This window comes from Schistocerca nitens, chromosome 3, assembly GCF_023898315.1.
Source record: "Schistocerca nitens isolate TAMUIC-IGC-003100 chromosome 3, iqSchNite1.1, whole genome shotgun sequence".
Lineage (NCBI taxonomy): Eukaryota > Metazoa > Arthropoda > Insecta > Orthoptera > Acrididae > Schistocerca > Schistocerca nitens.
Window position 1 is genome coordinate 733,307,698 of NC_064616.1, and position 16,112 is coordinate 733,323,809.

At 39.8% G+C, this 16,112-nt stretch overlaps 1 protein-coding gene across 1 annotated transcript in view; it reads left to right on the forward strand.

Moving 5' to 3' along the window:
- LOC126249409 (uncharacterized) overlaps positions 1–16,112 on the forward strand; it is a 405,665-nt gene that overhangs the window by 249,523 nt on the left and 140,030 nt on the right. The window contains exons 3-4 of the mRNA XM_049951063.1: positions 5,342–6,859; positions 6,979–12,597. Of these exons, the coding sequence (XP_049807020.1) occupies positions 5,342–6,859; positions 6,979–12,597 (7,137 nt within the window). The remainder of the gene's footprint in view (positions 1–5,341; positions 6,860–6,978; positions 12,598–16,112) is intronic.

The window sequence follows — 16,112 nt, forward strand, 5'->3', positions numbered from 1 at the left end:
GGAGGGGGAGTTCATTGAGCATTGCAGTTTGGGATGCATTGTCTAAGTTGATATGACACTGGCAAGATGAGGATGAACAGTTACCATTGACTTTGAGGGTGTGGTGGAAGAGTTATCAAAATGGTGGAGTTTGAATGCAATTCTCCTATTGAAAAATAAAATATTCTGCTTTTGAGCAATGAAAATAGTACATTAATAATGATAAAAACAATTCAGGTAATGTCATATGGAATCGTTGGTTGAGAAACTAAAAAGGGCTGGTTCAGCCACCTAGTTGGGAAGGTTTCTGTGTCCTCTGTGCACAATAGCACCTTTCCTTCATGAAGAGTGTGAGTTTTGTGTTAGATGTATCAGATAAGTGTAAGGGATTGTAGTTAATGTGTGTACTGTGGTGTCATGTTTGTGTTGGATGATGATTATGACGACGGTGATGATGAGAGAAGGGAGAGGGTGAAACCCAGTGCCGACACACAGTGTACTCCTCTTGAATAGCACCAAGGAGGCAGCCCAGCTTAATGTTTCCATCCTTCGGATGGATCACCATCAACAAGTGTCACATGCCCTCTGTTCAAGAATCACTGTAGAGAAGTTTGGAATTTAACTCTCAGGACACTGCCACGAAGTCCACGAACCCGTGCTCCTCTTTCCTGTAAAAGCAATGGAAAAGCATGCAGGGGCATGTGGCATACTCAGGCAATTACCCATCCAAGTACTTGCTAAACTTCGATGACCTGATGACATACGTTGTATTCAAAGAGGCAAATATGTTCACCCTTAAGAACTAGTGCATCATATTTCAGCTGTCTATAGCATCAGATAATCTGTATCTTGATTGATCAATGACATAAGACATTGGTGGCCTATTATTCCAAGTTACACGGCTTAGATTGTAGTTTTTGTTATTAAGTAACTACCAATGGCAAGTTCATCATATCTTAACAATTACATAAAGAGAGGTTACTGAAGAGCATGTAACAGATTATGTAGAATTGCAATGAACATTGTCGTTGAGATTTTGTGTGATTGGTCTTACCAGAAGCGAGTTTTCAGCCGAAATTTCTCATCACTATGGGGCGACAACTGTCGTATGTAAGAAATCAGTTCATGTTGTATGTTGAAGCATACTTCAGAGGTTTTCCAATTGCAGGTGCAAATGGTGTAATAGGTCAAAAGTACACTTACTTTTTGCAATGCCTTCTTACAGTTGCCTTGACTGCATACTTTCACACACTCCCTTCAACTAGAGTCTAGACACAAACAAAAATTACCCAGCAACTTAACATGGCAGATTTCTCAGTGCACCAAATTGTGATCTGCAAAATGTTAGCAGTGAGCATGAGAAGATAGATTTAGAAATTATTCTGAATGGTTGCTGTAAATTTCAGCATCTTCAAAAGATTCTGATATGAAATAATTTATTATCATGAGATAATGAATGTGATGGTAGCATAGCCTTCATTTGTAATAGTGGTGAGGAATAATCAGGTGGTAGTTGACTTTTGTAGTTTGGATGACAAAGTCAGTATATGTATTTGGGGGGGGGGGGGGGGGGTAATCTACTAGGTTAAGAGTGCCTCTGGTCTCAAAGTGGAGCTGAAGTTGCATTTTAATGTCCTCAAATGATAAATTTCTAGAGCTTATTGTTCAAGGGAAGAGTGTCTGTGATAATAATAGAAGTCAGAGTATTCCACTGATGGAACAATGATGATACCACTGCCTACACAAAATAACATTTTGGGGAAAAAGTGACATTATGCCAATGGAGAAGAGTGATTGGCATATTATACACTTCTTTTTGTTTTTGACTTAATCACACTTATAATATGACAACAATCATTGTTGATTCCTATCATATATTAGCTATCTTCATATTCTAAACATAATAAGTATGCCACCTATGATGTGTAAAATCTGAAAAGGGCCAATGTGTGACCAAAATGAGTAATAATTATCTTCATATTATAAATATAGTTGTATCTAAAATAAGAAGATATAGTAAATAGAGAAATTTCTTCAGAAAATATACGTCCTATGAAGCAAAATAAATATTTCACTCTGCAGTGCAGTGTGTATGCTTTGAAGTTTCCTGGCAGATTAAAACTGTGTGCGAGATTGGGGCTTGAACCCAGAACCTGAGCAGTTTGTGGGAAATGCTGTTGACAGTTTAGCTGTATAGGCCTCAAGGAGTCAGATGAGCCAAAGAGAATCCCTTTCAGTATGATATTTGACTTTTACTGCCATTCTGAAATATCTCTTTGCAGCCTTCAATCGGGCTTATTAGTTTGCTGCTGCCATCACATCATATACAAATAAATGATTGGAACATGCGTAATGTTTGCAGTACTGTAATAGAACATTCAGAAAATGACTCATTAGTATGTACCATAGGAAATAGTGTTGGCACGCTCACTCAGCTTAGGCTCCAGTGAGGTGGGTGCAACAAGCATTTATACATTTACTGTATTTGAATCTACTAATAACTCAGATGTACAATCAATTTGTGACCTGAAGACTACTACTGAGACGATAGAGAACCAGAGGGTTCCCACTGCACTTCCCTGGGATACTCGTGACGGTACCTTTGTCTCCAACAAACACTCGCCCACTGGGACAGTGTACTGTATTCTATTGCTTAAAATGTCTTTGAGCCACTGTCATATCAGAGAAGCTATTCTGTATGCTCAGACTTTATGTTAACAGTGTGCATGGCACTGTGACTGATACTTCCAAGACAGCTAGCAATATGTGATCTGCCTGTGCGTTTCAACCATGGTTCACATGATACAGTACGAGAAAAGGACATGCTGTGTTTTGCACAAATGATGCTTAAAAATTTGTGCTGATTTGTGGACAGAAGCTATTCTCTCTCAAAGAAATTCATTGTGTTTTAACTTAGAATATGCTCAAGAACTCTACAGCAAGCTGACATTAAGGCTATTAGTCAATAAAACCTTTTCCAGTCATGTTGGACTTTGTGAATGATGAAAGATTCATGATAAACACAAGCTAAATAAGGGACCAATGCTGAAGAGTACTGTCTGTTAACTGAGTTGCAGTTCTAACTAGACCTGCTGACTTCTTTGTTTTCACCTCCTTCAGTTGCTTTTCATTGCAAGGGATGCCACTTTTTATGCTCTATACAGGAGTTCATGTGGTTTTCAAGTGATGGTGTCTCTGTATAATACTGTAGGAATGATTTTTTAAACACAAAACTTATATTTCAGTTTGTCTTTTGTTATCTGTTTTGTCACGCTAGACTGGTTTATGAGTGACTGAATAGAAGACTTTATGTAGAATCATAATTTTCTACAATTCTTGGCAAGATAATGTGCTTATGAGTTATTGTAGAAGTTTTTGTATGCTTCATACTTTGATCGTTATATAGATAAACGAATTTCGACTATCTTTTTCCTGTCAGCATTTATATGTTCTTTTTTGAACTGAGAGTCCAATAATCTCCATAATCCTCTTACTTGGCACATACTTCTCCACTGTGCCATTTACAATCAGTTTAAACTTTACCCATAATTGCTCTATGTCCATCATATTGGAAGCAAATAATATCCATTCACTCATTCATTCATTCATTCATTGTGTACAAGTAGGATGCTAACAGCCGCTTACCTGTTCTTTCCAGCATTAAAACTCTCCTAGCCATCTTGATGGATTTAGTAACTATAATAACTAGCTTATCTGTGATAACATTGTAATTGTTAAGCCTTGTGTCTGTACTAAAACTGGTGATAGGGTCAGGCCTGTTTATAGCTGCGAGTTATAAAATATTTCCGTTGCTTGTGGGTTGTAGAACTAGTTGCTCAAGACAGTTTTTGGAGAAAGCGTTCGTAGTCTGCACTCAGTATGTATAGTCCCCTCCAACTAATATTTCATAATTGGAGTATTTCTGTGCTACTGAATGTAGACCTTCATTGAATGATTTTACAACTGTTCAAGCAGAGTGGAGTGACTGGTAAAAATATCCAAAGAGGTCGTCTCCTCATTTTGTTTAATGGCGAGTGCAATGTTGCATACCGTCATTAAGCTAAGTACAGGAAATCGATCAATTGTTCTGTAAGTGAAGGATAGTGAAACTTCTGTAAGCGAAGGATAGTGAAACATAATGTTCCAGTTACCACAATGATATTAGCTCGTAGTGTTATTGTTGGAAGCTACTACGCGCAATTGTTACACAAGGTACAACTTTGAGAGGAGTGCTGTTGAGAACCAATGAACAGTTTATGCTTCTAAATGGTGCTGCGGAATACGGTCAAGTTTCCCAATCTTCTCTTAACTCTAAAGCTGTGTATTAAGACTTGTTTCCATTCTGGTCATTTCTTCTTGGCTTTCAAAAGCCCTCTTTTTTGTGACTTGCATCTAGTTTGTTTTTGGACCTGGTGGTTTTTATGTGAAAACTTTATATTTACTGGTCTCTTTAAGTAATTTTGTGGTTGTGTTGGTGTTCTGTAATACTTGGTTTGCTCCATATTTACATCCTCTTACAAGCTCTCTGCATCTAGTGTCAAATGTTCTGTTAGTTTGCTTTATGTACATTTTGTCACATGTGCTGTGCTTTGATTGGTAAAGAAACAAATTGGCTGCCACAAAAACTTGTTTTCCAACACTTGCTTTGTGGTTTGTTGTTTTTTAATATATAGAGAATCTGACTGGGTGGTATTCTGATAGCAGATCACTTGCAGACAATGTAGAAGTCAAACCTGACAGATTGTGGCAGTTGGTGGCACATTTTAAATAGTGAGGGAGAACTTATTTTCCCAAAATGGAATGACATTTATTAGACATGGCCATTTAATGAATCAAATCCCCATTTTACATGCCATCATACGTGTAATAATTGTACAGTTCCTCACATAACTGTTTTTTGATCAATTAAAGTTGTGTAATGTTGTTGTCTCCTTTCAAGACAGTGCCCATTCCATTCAACTGCTTTTTCAAGTCCTTTACTAGAATTAAATCATTAGGAAACTTCAAAGTTTTTATTTCTTCTCCCTGAACTTTAATCCCTTCTCCAAATTGTGTAATAAAGTTACAATAATGAATAACAAAAGGGCAGAAGGCTTTTAGAAGCTGATTGTTGCAAGGAAGATGTTCCAGGACAGATGGAATACTTTTCTCAGAAATCAGTCTGTTGTGATTCGATAAACAACAAGAAGTTGTTCCTTAAGGTGAGACAAGATTCAAACAACTCTTCACAAAGAGTAGGCATTGGATGCCTCCTGCCAAGAAGACAACTAGCAGTATATCTTGTAGAATTAAATTATCATTCCAGGAAAATATCCTATGACTATGAACTCACAAGTATATTTATGTGAATTATTTTTCGCAGAAGCCGGACAGCTTGACCCACAGTCTTCCGAGGCAGATCAGCAACTACCTCCAACAAAACATCGCCGATGTGGATGATCGCATTCGTAATGTGGTCAGCCCAGGCTTCCGTCCCAGTGAAATTGCTGACAAGGACTGCAACATCGAGCATGGGGCGTGTATGGAGCCCCGTTGTCAGAGTACACACCCCAAGGATCAGTCTCCCCTCAAGGTGCAGGAAGTGGACAGTACCATAAAAGAATTGGACTCTGTGGTCAAACAACGGACAGATGTTGTGGCCAGGTTTTCAAGTAAAGTGATAAGTGGTAGTGGGCTTTCTCAGGAATTTCCCAATGCTATGTTATTACCTCAGGGTTTGACTGACACTTTCAGACATCCCAGGATGGCAGCCACTGATGATGAGGTGGCCAGGGCATCAGTCAGGAACAAAGAAGATAATTCGGCTGTGGAAAGCTGTCATTGTATTACTGGTGAAAATGTTAAGCAGCACCAGAAGACATGTTGCAAGGGATGTTTACACCAGGGTGTAGCTAGTGATGAAGCTCAACAGCATAATGTGACCACCAGTGCTCGTATACAATGTGAACCAATGAATGAAGCAAGTTTGCACCAAAACAGGAGCAGTGAGGCTGCTCATCAGCAAAAGGCTTACAATGGTTGGATCCACCAGGGCATGATTGATGATAGTGCAACACGAAGGGAGGCTACTAATCCTGAAAAGCTTCATGTGGAGCAGAGAGAAACTGATGTGCTGCATGGGGATGTGGCTGGTACTGGCACATCACACAAGGAGGTAGTGCATCATGCAGTACCCCATGGAAAAGCCAGTACTGCTGAGCCAGTTGAAAGAGCAACCAACGGTGACACTTCATGTGCTGTAGTTGTCAGTACTGCTACATCATACGGGCAAGCACTCAGCAATAAGACACAACAAAATAAAGTAGATAATGGTGAGAAATCCATCTGTGAGACAACTAAGGAGAGTAGGCCTCATCAGAAGGTAACTGATAATGGGAAGCTGCATGAAGAGGTGTTCGATGGTGGTGGGACGCATTGTGAGCAAACCAACTGTGACAATACATGCCCGAAGATGACAAATGAGAGCTTGATACATGTAGCTGTTGCTGTTGAGCAAGGGCTATCTCAGGAGAAAGCCGACAAAGATGTTTTCTGTGTGGATAGTCAGTCACAGAATATAGCTAGCGAAGAGGATGCGCCATCCAGAAGGAATGCAGACAAGACAGTACCAGTTCAGGATGTGGACAGCAAAGACCAGTTGAACAAGGGAGTGAAAGAAGAAGTCAAGTTTTTCCAGGAGATGAACAGTGAGAGTCAAATGCGTGAGGAAGCAACTGATACAGACCAACTGTCATATGAGGTGGCGAATGTCAGGGGGGACCATATTCCTCAGGTGGATGATGAAGCTCACATAGACTGTGTACAGCGTAAGGTAGTTGGTGAAGAAAACCTATCAAAGAAGATGGACAGTGTGGTAAACACCAAAAGGCATACAGAAGAGGTAAGTCTGATAGACAAATCTTATAGTGTGACAGATATTTTTCATGCAACAATTTCCATTCATTTATGAATAACCATTATCTCAAGCAGGCAACTGGTGTAAATTGTTTTGTGCTGCAGGTAACCAGCCTGGTTGATCAACAACAGAAGGAAGAGAGTGTAGTCCATTCCAGACGAGAAGAAGAAAGTGAGCTTTCTCCTCAACATCAGGAAGCCATTTCTGCTACTTCTTCACAGCAGACAGCTAATGCAGTTCATCCATCGCAGCTGTCAGATGATGATCTCCATTCTCAGCTGCAATCTGAGAGTGTAATACATCCACCACAAGAGGCCACCAGCTTAAGTTGTTCACCGCAGCATGCAAACAGTGAAAATCAATTCCCACAGTGTCCAGATAGCCCCAGTGATTGCTTTCAGGTGACAACCAGCACAGATATATTATCAGAGACAGCTAACTTGCCTCATTGTCCAGTTCCGGTTGTTGCTGTTGATCATTCCTCACAGGAAGCAATCACTACTGGATTCTCCCCAAGTAGGATAGCCACAATAGATAGCTCAATGCAGGATGTGATTAATACAGACAGTATTCCCAAGGATGTAAGTGAGAGCCACAAGCAAGCTGCCACCCCAAGTAATGTTCTCCACAAGACACCCTCCTTAAGCCAGAGCATTAGGGACATTTTGGACACAGATATCACTGCTGCAAAGTCAGTAGGTCTAGATCGACATACGGAGAAAGTTACTGATACAGAGCGGTCTTCTATGAAAGCTACACATAAAATAGATAAGGATCGTCTCAGCAAAACAGATAAAGACCGTCATTCCAAAACATATGGAGATCGTGTGTGTCATAGGTTAGACAGAGAACGAACTCCTCATAAGTCAGATACAGAACGCATCCTCTATAAAGTGGATGCCGAACGACATTCTCATAAATCTGAAAGTGACCGCCATTTTCAGAAAGTTGATACAGAACGAACTTCTTCAGTGATTGATAGAGGATACCACTTTGAGAGGTCCCACCAAAGTGACCGTGTCCACTACGATAGGGCTCCTTATACCGAGAGACAAGGACACAGTGAACGTGCTTTCCATGGTGAACGTTCAGGCTACAGTGATAGAAGTTCCCATGAACGTGTATCTTATGAGAGGTCAACCTTTAGCGACCGAGTATCTCATACTGACCGTTCAGTACATAAACTTGATAATGATAGACTTTCACACAAATTAGATGTGGAGCGTACATCTTACAGAATAGACAGTGAACGCTTTTGCCGTAAAGCAGACACAGAAAGAACATCACGTAAGTCAATTCGTGATAGAAGTCCATACAAGACAGAGACTCGCAAAGCAGAAACTGACAGGACACCTCGGAAAACTGATACTGAGAAAGTAACCCGCTCTTGTGATACTGATCGTACTTACCGAAAATCAGACAGTGAACGACCTCATCGCAAATCAGATGACGAAAGAACTGCTCGTAAACTAGACATAGAGCGTGGCGTTCGAAGAATAGACAGTGAAAGAAATATTCGTAAGTCTGAAACTGATCGTGTGGTACGCAAACAGGATCTTGAAAGACAAGGTCATAAGTCTGATTTAGAGAGAAGCAATCGTAAATTGGAGTCTGACCGATCACTGCGCAAAACAGATGTCAGCCGTTCTACTCGTAAATCAGAGGTTGACCGAGCAACACGAAAAGCAGAGGTGAAACGAACAACACGTAAATCAGGCACTGGTTGTAAAGCAGAGAGTGAACGTTCTGCTCGGAAGATAGACGAAGACCGAAATGTACGTCGAATGGAAGATGCACGTTCAGGAAGGAGAACAGAAGCAGAACGGGGATCACGTAAAAGTGAGAGTAGCAGGGTGATAGCCAAGGCAGATATTGACAGAAATGTTCGCAAATTAGAATCTGAACAGTCTGTACACAAGTTAGATTCTGATAAAAGTGCAAAAAAGGCAGAAGATGGTCGGGTAATGCGAAAGATGGCGGACGACAGGACGGTACACGAGTCGTTTGATGACAGATCTATGAAAAAAAGCCTTGATCATTATTGTACAAAGAAATGGCTTGATAGCATTGCATTACCCAAGGACAGTGGAGATGGAAGTTCATCTAAGGAAAATGGTGAGAATACTCTGCAGAAGTTAAAGAACGATTGTGCTGCACAAATAATAGTTTCAGAACTCTGTTCACAAAAAGGAGACAATAGTGTGGTTGTACCTAAACAAGAAAGTAAGGAAACTGTTTTGGATTTTAATATTAGGGAAAGTGGTGATCAAGGAAGGCTTAAGATTGAGGATAATTGTAATCTGCAAAAGACAAGCTCAGAGTGTACTGAATGGAAAGGAGAGTGTGTCTCAGTTGCAGAAAGAGCATACGGTGCTACTGAAATTATGGATCAAAATAAAGATAGACTGAGACCTTTGCCTAAATCACCAACAGAGCTGCATTCTCGTACTTTGAATGTAGATGACAAATCTTGTATGGCTAAGGCTCAAGAAAGTCATATTTCTCCCAGAGCAGCTCTTCTGTCTGGCATACCTAAGCTACCACCAGTAAATGCGCCATTGGAGATAGGAGGATTGACTGTTCTGCCCAAGAAAGTAGGACAAGCTGCACACAGTGTTACTCTTGGAACTGGGTTTTGCGAACTGCCTGATGAACCCGAAGCAGGTGCTTTGCCAGCTGAAATAGTAGATGGTTCTGTAACTGTGAGATCTCAAGTGTGCCCCACGTCTGCTGACTGTAGTACAATATCTACTTGTGCCAATCCTGATATTTCTATGACCCAGGGGCATGATAAAGATATTGTGTCTAACAGAATGACAATGAAGTCTACTAATGTGAATAATTTCCAGTATGAAAGTGATATGAATTGTTCATCCGCAAAGTGTACAGTTTCTCTCAACGATAGTGACAACTTAAAGGAACCCACTCTATTGATTAAGGACAACAGAGTCCAAGAAAATGTTAAACAAGGTTGTTGTGATTCACTATCTCATATGAAACATGAGACAAGTTGTACAATTGACACTTGTAGTGTATGTTGTAAATGTTCTTCTACTGGAGCAACAATTTTGCCGGATGAACATGATCCGTGTGTTTTATTTACAGAAAATGAAAATAAGCACCATAAATTTCACAAGCCATTTACGCAGCTGCCTTCACTTGATGTATTAGATACCCAGCTGACGTCTAAAACTCTAATCAGACTGCACACAAAGCCACCACACTTGGATGAGGTGTCAAACTCCTCTTTTGCAGGATTTCAGTCTCAGAGACTAGACAATGAGCAGATGTTATCAAAACCAGAGGTGCCTCAAGTTGATCCTTCATCAGCTGAAGCTGAAGGTCATGCTTGTGATACAGAAAATAATTACAGTTCAACAGCAGAATTTTGCTCCAAGTCTATGGGTGATTCTGTGTCTGCTGAAACTGATATAGACTCTTGTATCACTGAAATCAGTTCCTCTGATGCTAAACCAGAATTTAATATAAATCCTGTGACAACTGAAATGGACACCAGTTTATCATCTACAAAGTCTGATGTGTGTTCTGTCCTATCAAGGCATGAAGAACATTCTGGGAATAATAATGGTTTTGCATTTGCCTCCATCAAGCAGTATTCAGAAGCTAAATCATTTTCAGGTTTGGAGAAACCAAATAACAGTTTATGTAAGTGGGAACCAGTTATAAACAATGCACAAGAAGAACATGCATCTTCTTTGTCACATGTTATCAATGAAGAATGTAAAATTTTGGTAAAACAATATAATTCTGTTTCTTCAGAATCTGAGAATTGTTCTGATTTTACTCAGAAAGATGCACTTTCTGACTCTAATAAAATGGAAAAACACAAATTACATGCTGAGAAGGAAGCAAAATGCTGTATAGAAATTTCTGAATGTGTTCATAATAAGTCAATAGACGAAGAATGCAGTTCATCGACTGATGGGAAGTGTAGCAGGCCCCCAGCTTTGCAAGGGTCCTACACATCCACAGAATGCCCAGAGAATTCTGTTAATGAAAGTGAGAAAATACCTAAATCAGAAAGGGGACCAAGTTCTCGGTCATCTGTTACAGAATGTAGTGATAAAGTTTCTGGTACAAGTCCTGTAAGCTTGCAGCATTCCATAACAAGTGCTTCATGGAAATCACCTGAAGCAAATTCTGTGAATGCTCAGACAAATGAAGAAGTCAATGTGAACACTGCAAAACTTGACAGAGACAGTTCATATCCCCCGGGATTTGAAAATAGTGTAAACTTTTCAGTTGATGGGAGGAAGACGCCTCTGACAACAGATGATGCTGCTGTTTCTTCAACAGAAGTTCAAGAGGATAATACAAAGTTACTTTCTGAATCAAATAACTCAGTGGTGGTAACAGAACTATCAGACATAACTAAATTGAGTTCCGCTGCACAAAATATAGTGACAGAAGATATAACAAATCCATTGGTAAATGATGCTCCCAAAAATGGAGATGCTTATTCAAAAATGAAAGTTTCTAGTCCGTTGTCTTCTGCAGAGGAAAATGGAATTAGTTCTTCATCTGGAGATTTAACAAATGTAGAAGAAGATGCAACAGGTGAAGTGCTACCAGTTCAGGCAGTGACTGGTCCTTGTGAAGTACATCCTGCAAATGAAACAGATGTTGGAACTGAAACAGTGTCATCTCAAATGGATGAATCTATAATACCAGAAAAAGAGAAATTTTGTGGTTTTGATAGTGATGTGAAGGCAAATGTATTGTCTTCAGAAAGCACAGAATCTCTTTCTTTAGCACATGTAGACTGTGGAACTTTGTCACCAGCACAAGTAGAACGTTCCCAAACACCCACTCCAGATACGTTGCCATCTACAACAACTCATACTTCTTCATTACTAGATACAGACTGTAGCAATTCTCCACCTATGGTAACAGATCCTCCTCAGTCATATAGCTGCAAAACCACACTAAGTCCATCAGTTACAGATATTCATGTTCCTTCTGTTGATGAACCTACTCTCACAGAAAAAAGTTTGCCTGAACCAGTGGATATTAAGGGTACAGATGAAAGTAAACCATTCGGTAATATCCAGTGCAGTCATAGTAACAGCGAAGCTGTTGCTTCTAATGTTGGCTCTGTTGTAAGTGTTGGATCAGATAGCAAACACAGACATGAACACACTTCAGGGAATGAACACCGGAAACATAGGCACAGTAGGAGACATTCATCTCGACGCTCTAGTAAGGACAGATCAGAGCATAAAGAGAGATACAGAAGAAGCAGTGGTGACACTCATGAAAAAGGTAATCACGTTCATGATTCGACACTAAAAGATAGATCTGACCATTCATCCAGTAGAGAAAATATAATCAAAGATCGCCGAAGTAGCAGCTCATCTGATGTAAAAATCCGCTGTTCTGAATGTCACAGCAGGTCAAAAATTAAACGAGTAAATGTTGGTGTCCAGTGTCGTAGGGACAAATTATCTGATAAGAGTGAGAAGTCAGATCCAGGATCATCAGAAGTTCCCTCGGGTCCTAAGACTAACTTTCAAACTAAACATTATTCATTACCAAGACCTCCATCGTGTTCTCAGTGTGGTGTTGATAATCTGAAATATGGTAAATTTATTCGCATTGAAACATATGCCAATGGAGGTGCTACTGTTGTCCATATGTATCAAGATGAAATTGATTGCCTGAGCAAGTCTGAGATGGAGGAGCTGGCCAAAGAATATTTTAAGGTTAGTGTTAACTCAGTATTATTGTTTATATGTGAACACAGTTCCGCAGTTTATAAAGCAGTGAAAAAAGTACTGTCTGTTTATATATTTTTCTTTTCAATTGTACCTTGTTATTCAGTATATTTACGGAGTCAAACATTTGCTTTCTTTGTACATAATGTTGATTGCTGTTATACACCAAAAGTCGCTGTAAAGGTATGGAATAGCTGACATTCAAGTACCATTAGTCATATTGATGTGTGGATTTGAAAAATATTGCTTTTTTATAGAAATGTAATTTTTTATTTTGTGGGAGAGTTGTGGTAGAATGTAAATATTTTTGGATTAAAGGAGGCTACTCTCACCAAAAGGGAAAGTGTTAAGTCATCAACAGACACACGCAAAAAGAAAGAAAACTTACTAGCTATCAGAGTAATCCTTTTTTGAGTTAGAGCGTGTGTGGAAGGGTGCTCGTGCATGCTGCAAACCTGTCCCCCCCCCCCCCCCCCAAACCACACACACACACACACACACACACACACACACACACACACACACACACACACACACACACACATATGCTTCCCTACCTATGCCCCTACATGGTTTCACCTGCATGCACAATGCTGCATTGCAGCCAGTGGAAGAGGTAATAAGGGTGTGTTGAGTGGTGTGGGAGACAGGGAAAGGGGTTTGGGGTGGGTGGGTAGTGGCTTGATAGGAGGCAGTCTGCCTGCTATGAATGTGGGAGAGAGGGGTGGCAGGTGCATGGGCTGGGCATGTGATACTCAGTTGTCTGAGCTGCTGGGGAGTGGCACACACCGCTGGCAATGTCAGGATGTGAATCTGAGAGAGGGTGGAGAGCAGAGGAAGGGGAAAGAGGAAACTGTTGGCTGGAGAACATTTTTCCACCAGAATGTATGTACAGGGTGAGTCAGTAGACATGGTACATTCTTTGAGGGGTGATAGTATTAATGATTCTGAACAAAATACTTCATATGGCCATATGCTCTATTCCGAACGGTTTCTGAGATAGAATACATTTAATATCACTTTTGTACATTTTTCTTAAATAACTCGTAAACCATACCCTCCAGCAGTGCAAAATTAAACTACATTAAATTTCCTACCAGAAACGTTCTGTTTATTTTTCTCTTGGACCTATAGTTTGCACGAGGAGAGCGCTAGAATGTTGAAAATCTCGCACAACACCCAATGTGTTGTAGCTTTGTGTTTGTATGCCAGTTTAAGGCAGTTTCCCAAACTGATAGTCTACAAGCATTCACTGTCAAATTGTTTGTCACAACTTTCTTTACACTACTATGGTACATTGTAAACAATGACAGTGTTTGGATAATACAGAAAACAAATATCAATGGACATTAAAAGTGTTCTTTCTCGGAAACCATTCAGATTAGGACATATATCCATCTGAAGTATTTTGTTCAAAATGACTAATAGTATCACCCCTCTAAGCATGTACCTCTCCTCCTGACTCACCGTGTATATATGTCTTTTATTTTTCAACCACTTGTTTCAGTCATTGCTCATTCTCAAGTATGTGTCTAGTAACATATATTGCTACATCGTTGTCATTTATAAATCACTTGCCATGCATAATTGTGCAAAACACAGCCATCAAACATCCTCATCTTGCAATATTTTGTATGAAATACACTGTGACAGTTTATTGAGTGAGTTTATACAGTCGGTTTCATACGAAATATTGCAAGATGAGAGGGCATTTGACGATTGTACTTCGTATGATTATGTGCGGCATGCAATTTTTAAATTAATGATGATGATGAAGCCACATGTTACTAGAGATGCACTTGAAATAGGATGCCCGAAACCTAAAGTGTGAAAAATAAAAAAATTAAAAATGATTCAGAATCGGGTGAAAAAATGACGCTCTTTAAATTTATTTAGGTTGTGGGATCCACACAGAAGAAAATGTTGGATGGAGGCTGTTGGCACCACAGGTTACCAGAGATTAACACCAGGATGATTATGGGAATGGTGGATGTGTTGCAAAGATAACTCCCATCTGAATAGTTCAGAGAAGCTGGTGATTGAGGGAAGGAACCAGGTAGCCCAGGTTGTGAAACAGCCATAGAAACTGAGCATGTTATGCTCAGCTGCATATTGTGCCACCAAGTGGTCGAGTTTGTTCTTGGCAACAATTTGACGGTGACCATTCATCGTGGTAGACATTTGGTAGTCATACCAACATAAAAAAGTGCAGTGTTTGCAGCAGAGTTGGTATATGATGTAATTTTTATACGAGGCATGTTTTCTAAGTAAGTACCGTTTTGAAATTTAAAAAAGACGTGCTAAGATATCTCAATAATTTTATTTTTACATGAAAGCCTGTACCTTAATCTACTTTTCTACATAATTTCTGTCAATATTGAGGCACTTGTCATAACATTGTACCAGTTTTTGAATATCCTCCTCATAGAAGTCTGCCGCCTGACTTGTTAACCACTGCATCACCACTGTTTTGACTTTGTCATCGTCTTGAAGACATTGACCGTCTAGGTGTTTCTTCAAGTGCAGGAACAGATGGTAGTCACTGGGTGCAAGATCAGGGCTGTACAGAGGATGATCTAGAGTTTCCCATCGAAAAGATGTGATGAGATCTTTGGCCTGATTCGCCACATGCGGACGGGCATTGTCTTGCAGCAAAACTATGTCCTTGCTCACCTTCCGTGGACTGTTGCTTTGATTCTGGTGTGACATAGGCCACCCATGTTTCATCGTCTGTAACAATTTGGCTTAAGAAATCATCACTGTCGTTGTGATACCACTCAAGGAAAGTCAATGCACTGTCTAAACGTTTGGTTTTGTGCACTTCCGTCAACATTTTCTGTACCCAATGTGCACACAATTTTTTGTAATTCAAGTGCTCGGTCAAAATGCCATACAAAACACTATGAGAAACATTAGGAAAGTCATCCCGCAAGGAGGAAATTGTAAAGCATCTGGTTTCTCTCACCTTATTGTTCACTTTCTGCACCAAACTTTCATTAATGACCGAAGGACGCCCACTCTGTTGTTCATCATGCACATTTGTGCGGCCATCTTTAAATGTTCTCACCCACTTTCTTACTATTCCATCACTTGTAATGTTTTCGCCTTAAACTGCACAGATCTCACAATGAATATCGATTGCTTTTAGGCCTTTAGCACTAAGATATCTTATAACAGCCCGTACTTCACAGTTGGTGGACTCACAATTATCGAAGGCATCTTAAACACTCAGTGCACAACATAAACAAGGAAGAATCAGACTGTAATGGCGTCAGTGCGTAGATTAAGGTACAGGCTTTCATGTAAAAATAAAATTATTGAGATATCTTAGCACGTCTTGTTTTAATGTCAGAATGGTACTTACTTAAAAAACACGCCTCGTAGTTATTAGGCCATGACAATCCTGGGAATTCCTTTTGTTTAATGGCACCCTACAGTTGTATGAAACGTAAGCAATTCTTGTTTTATATCACATGCTCTCAAACAGTTAATAAACAAGTTTG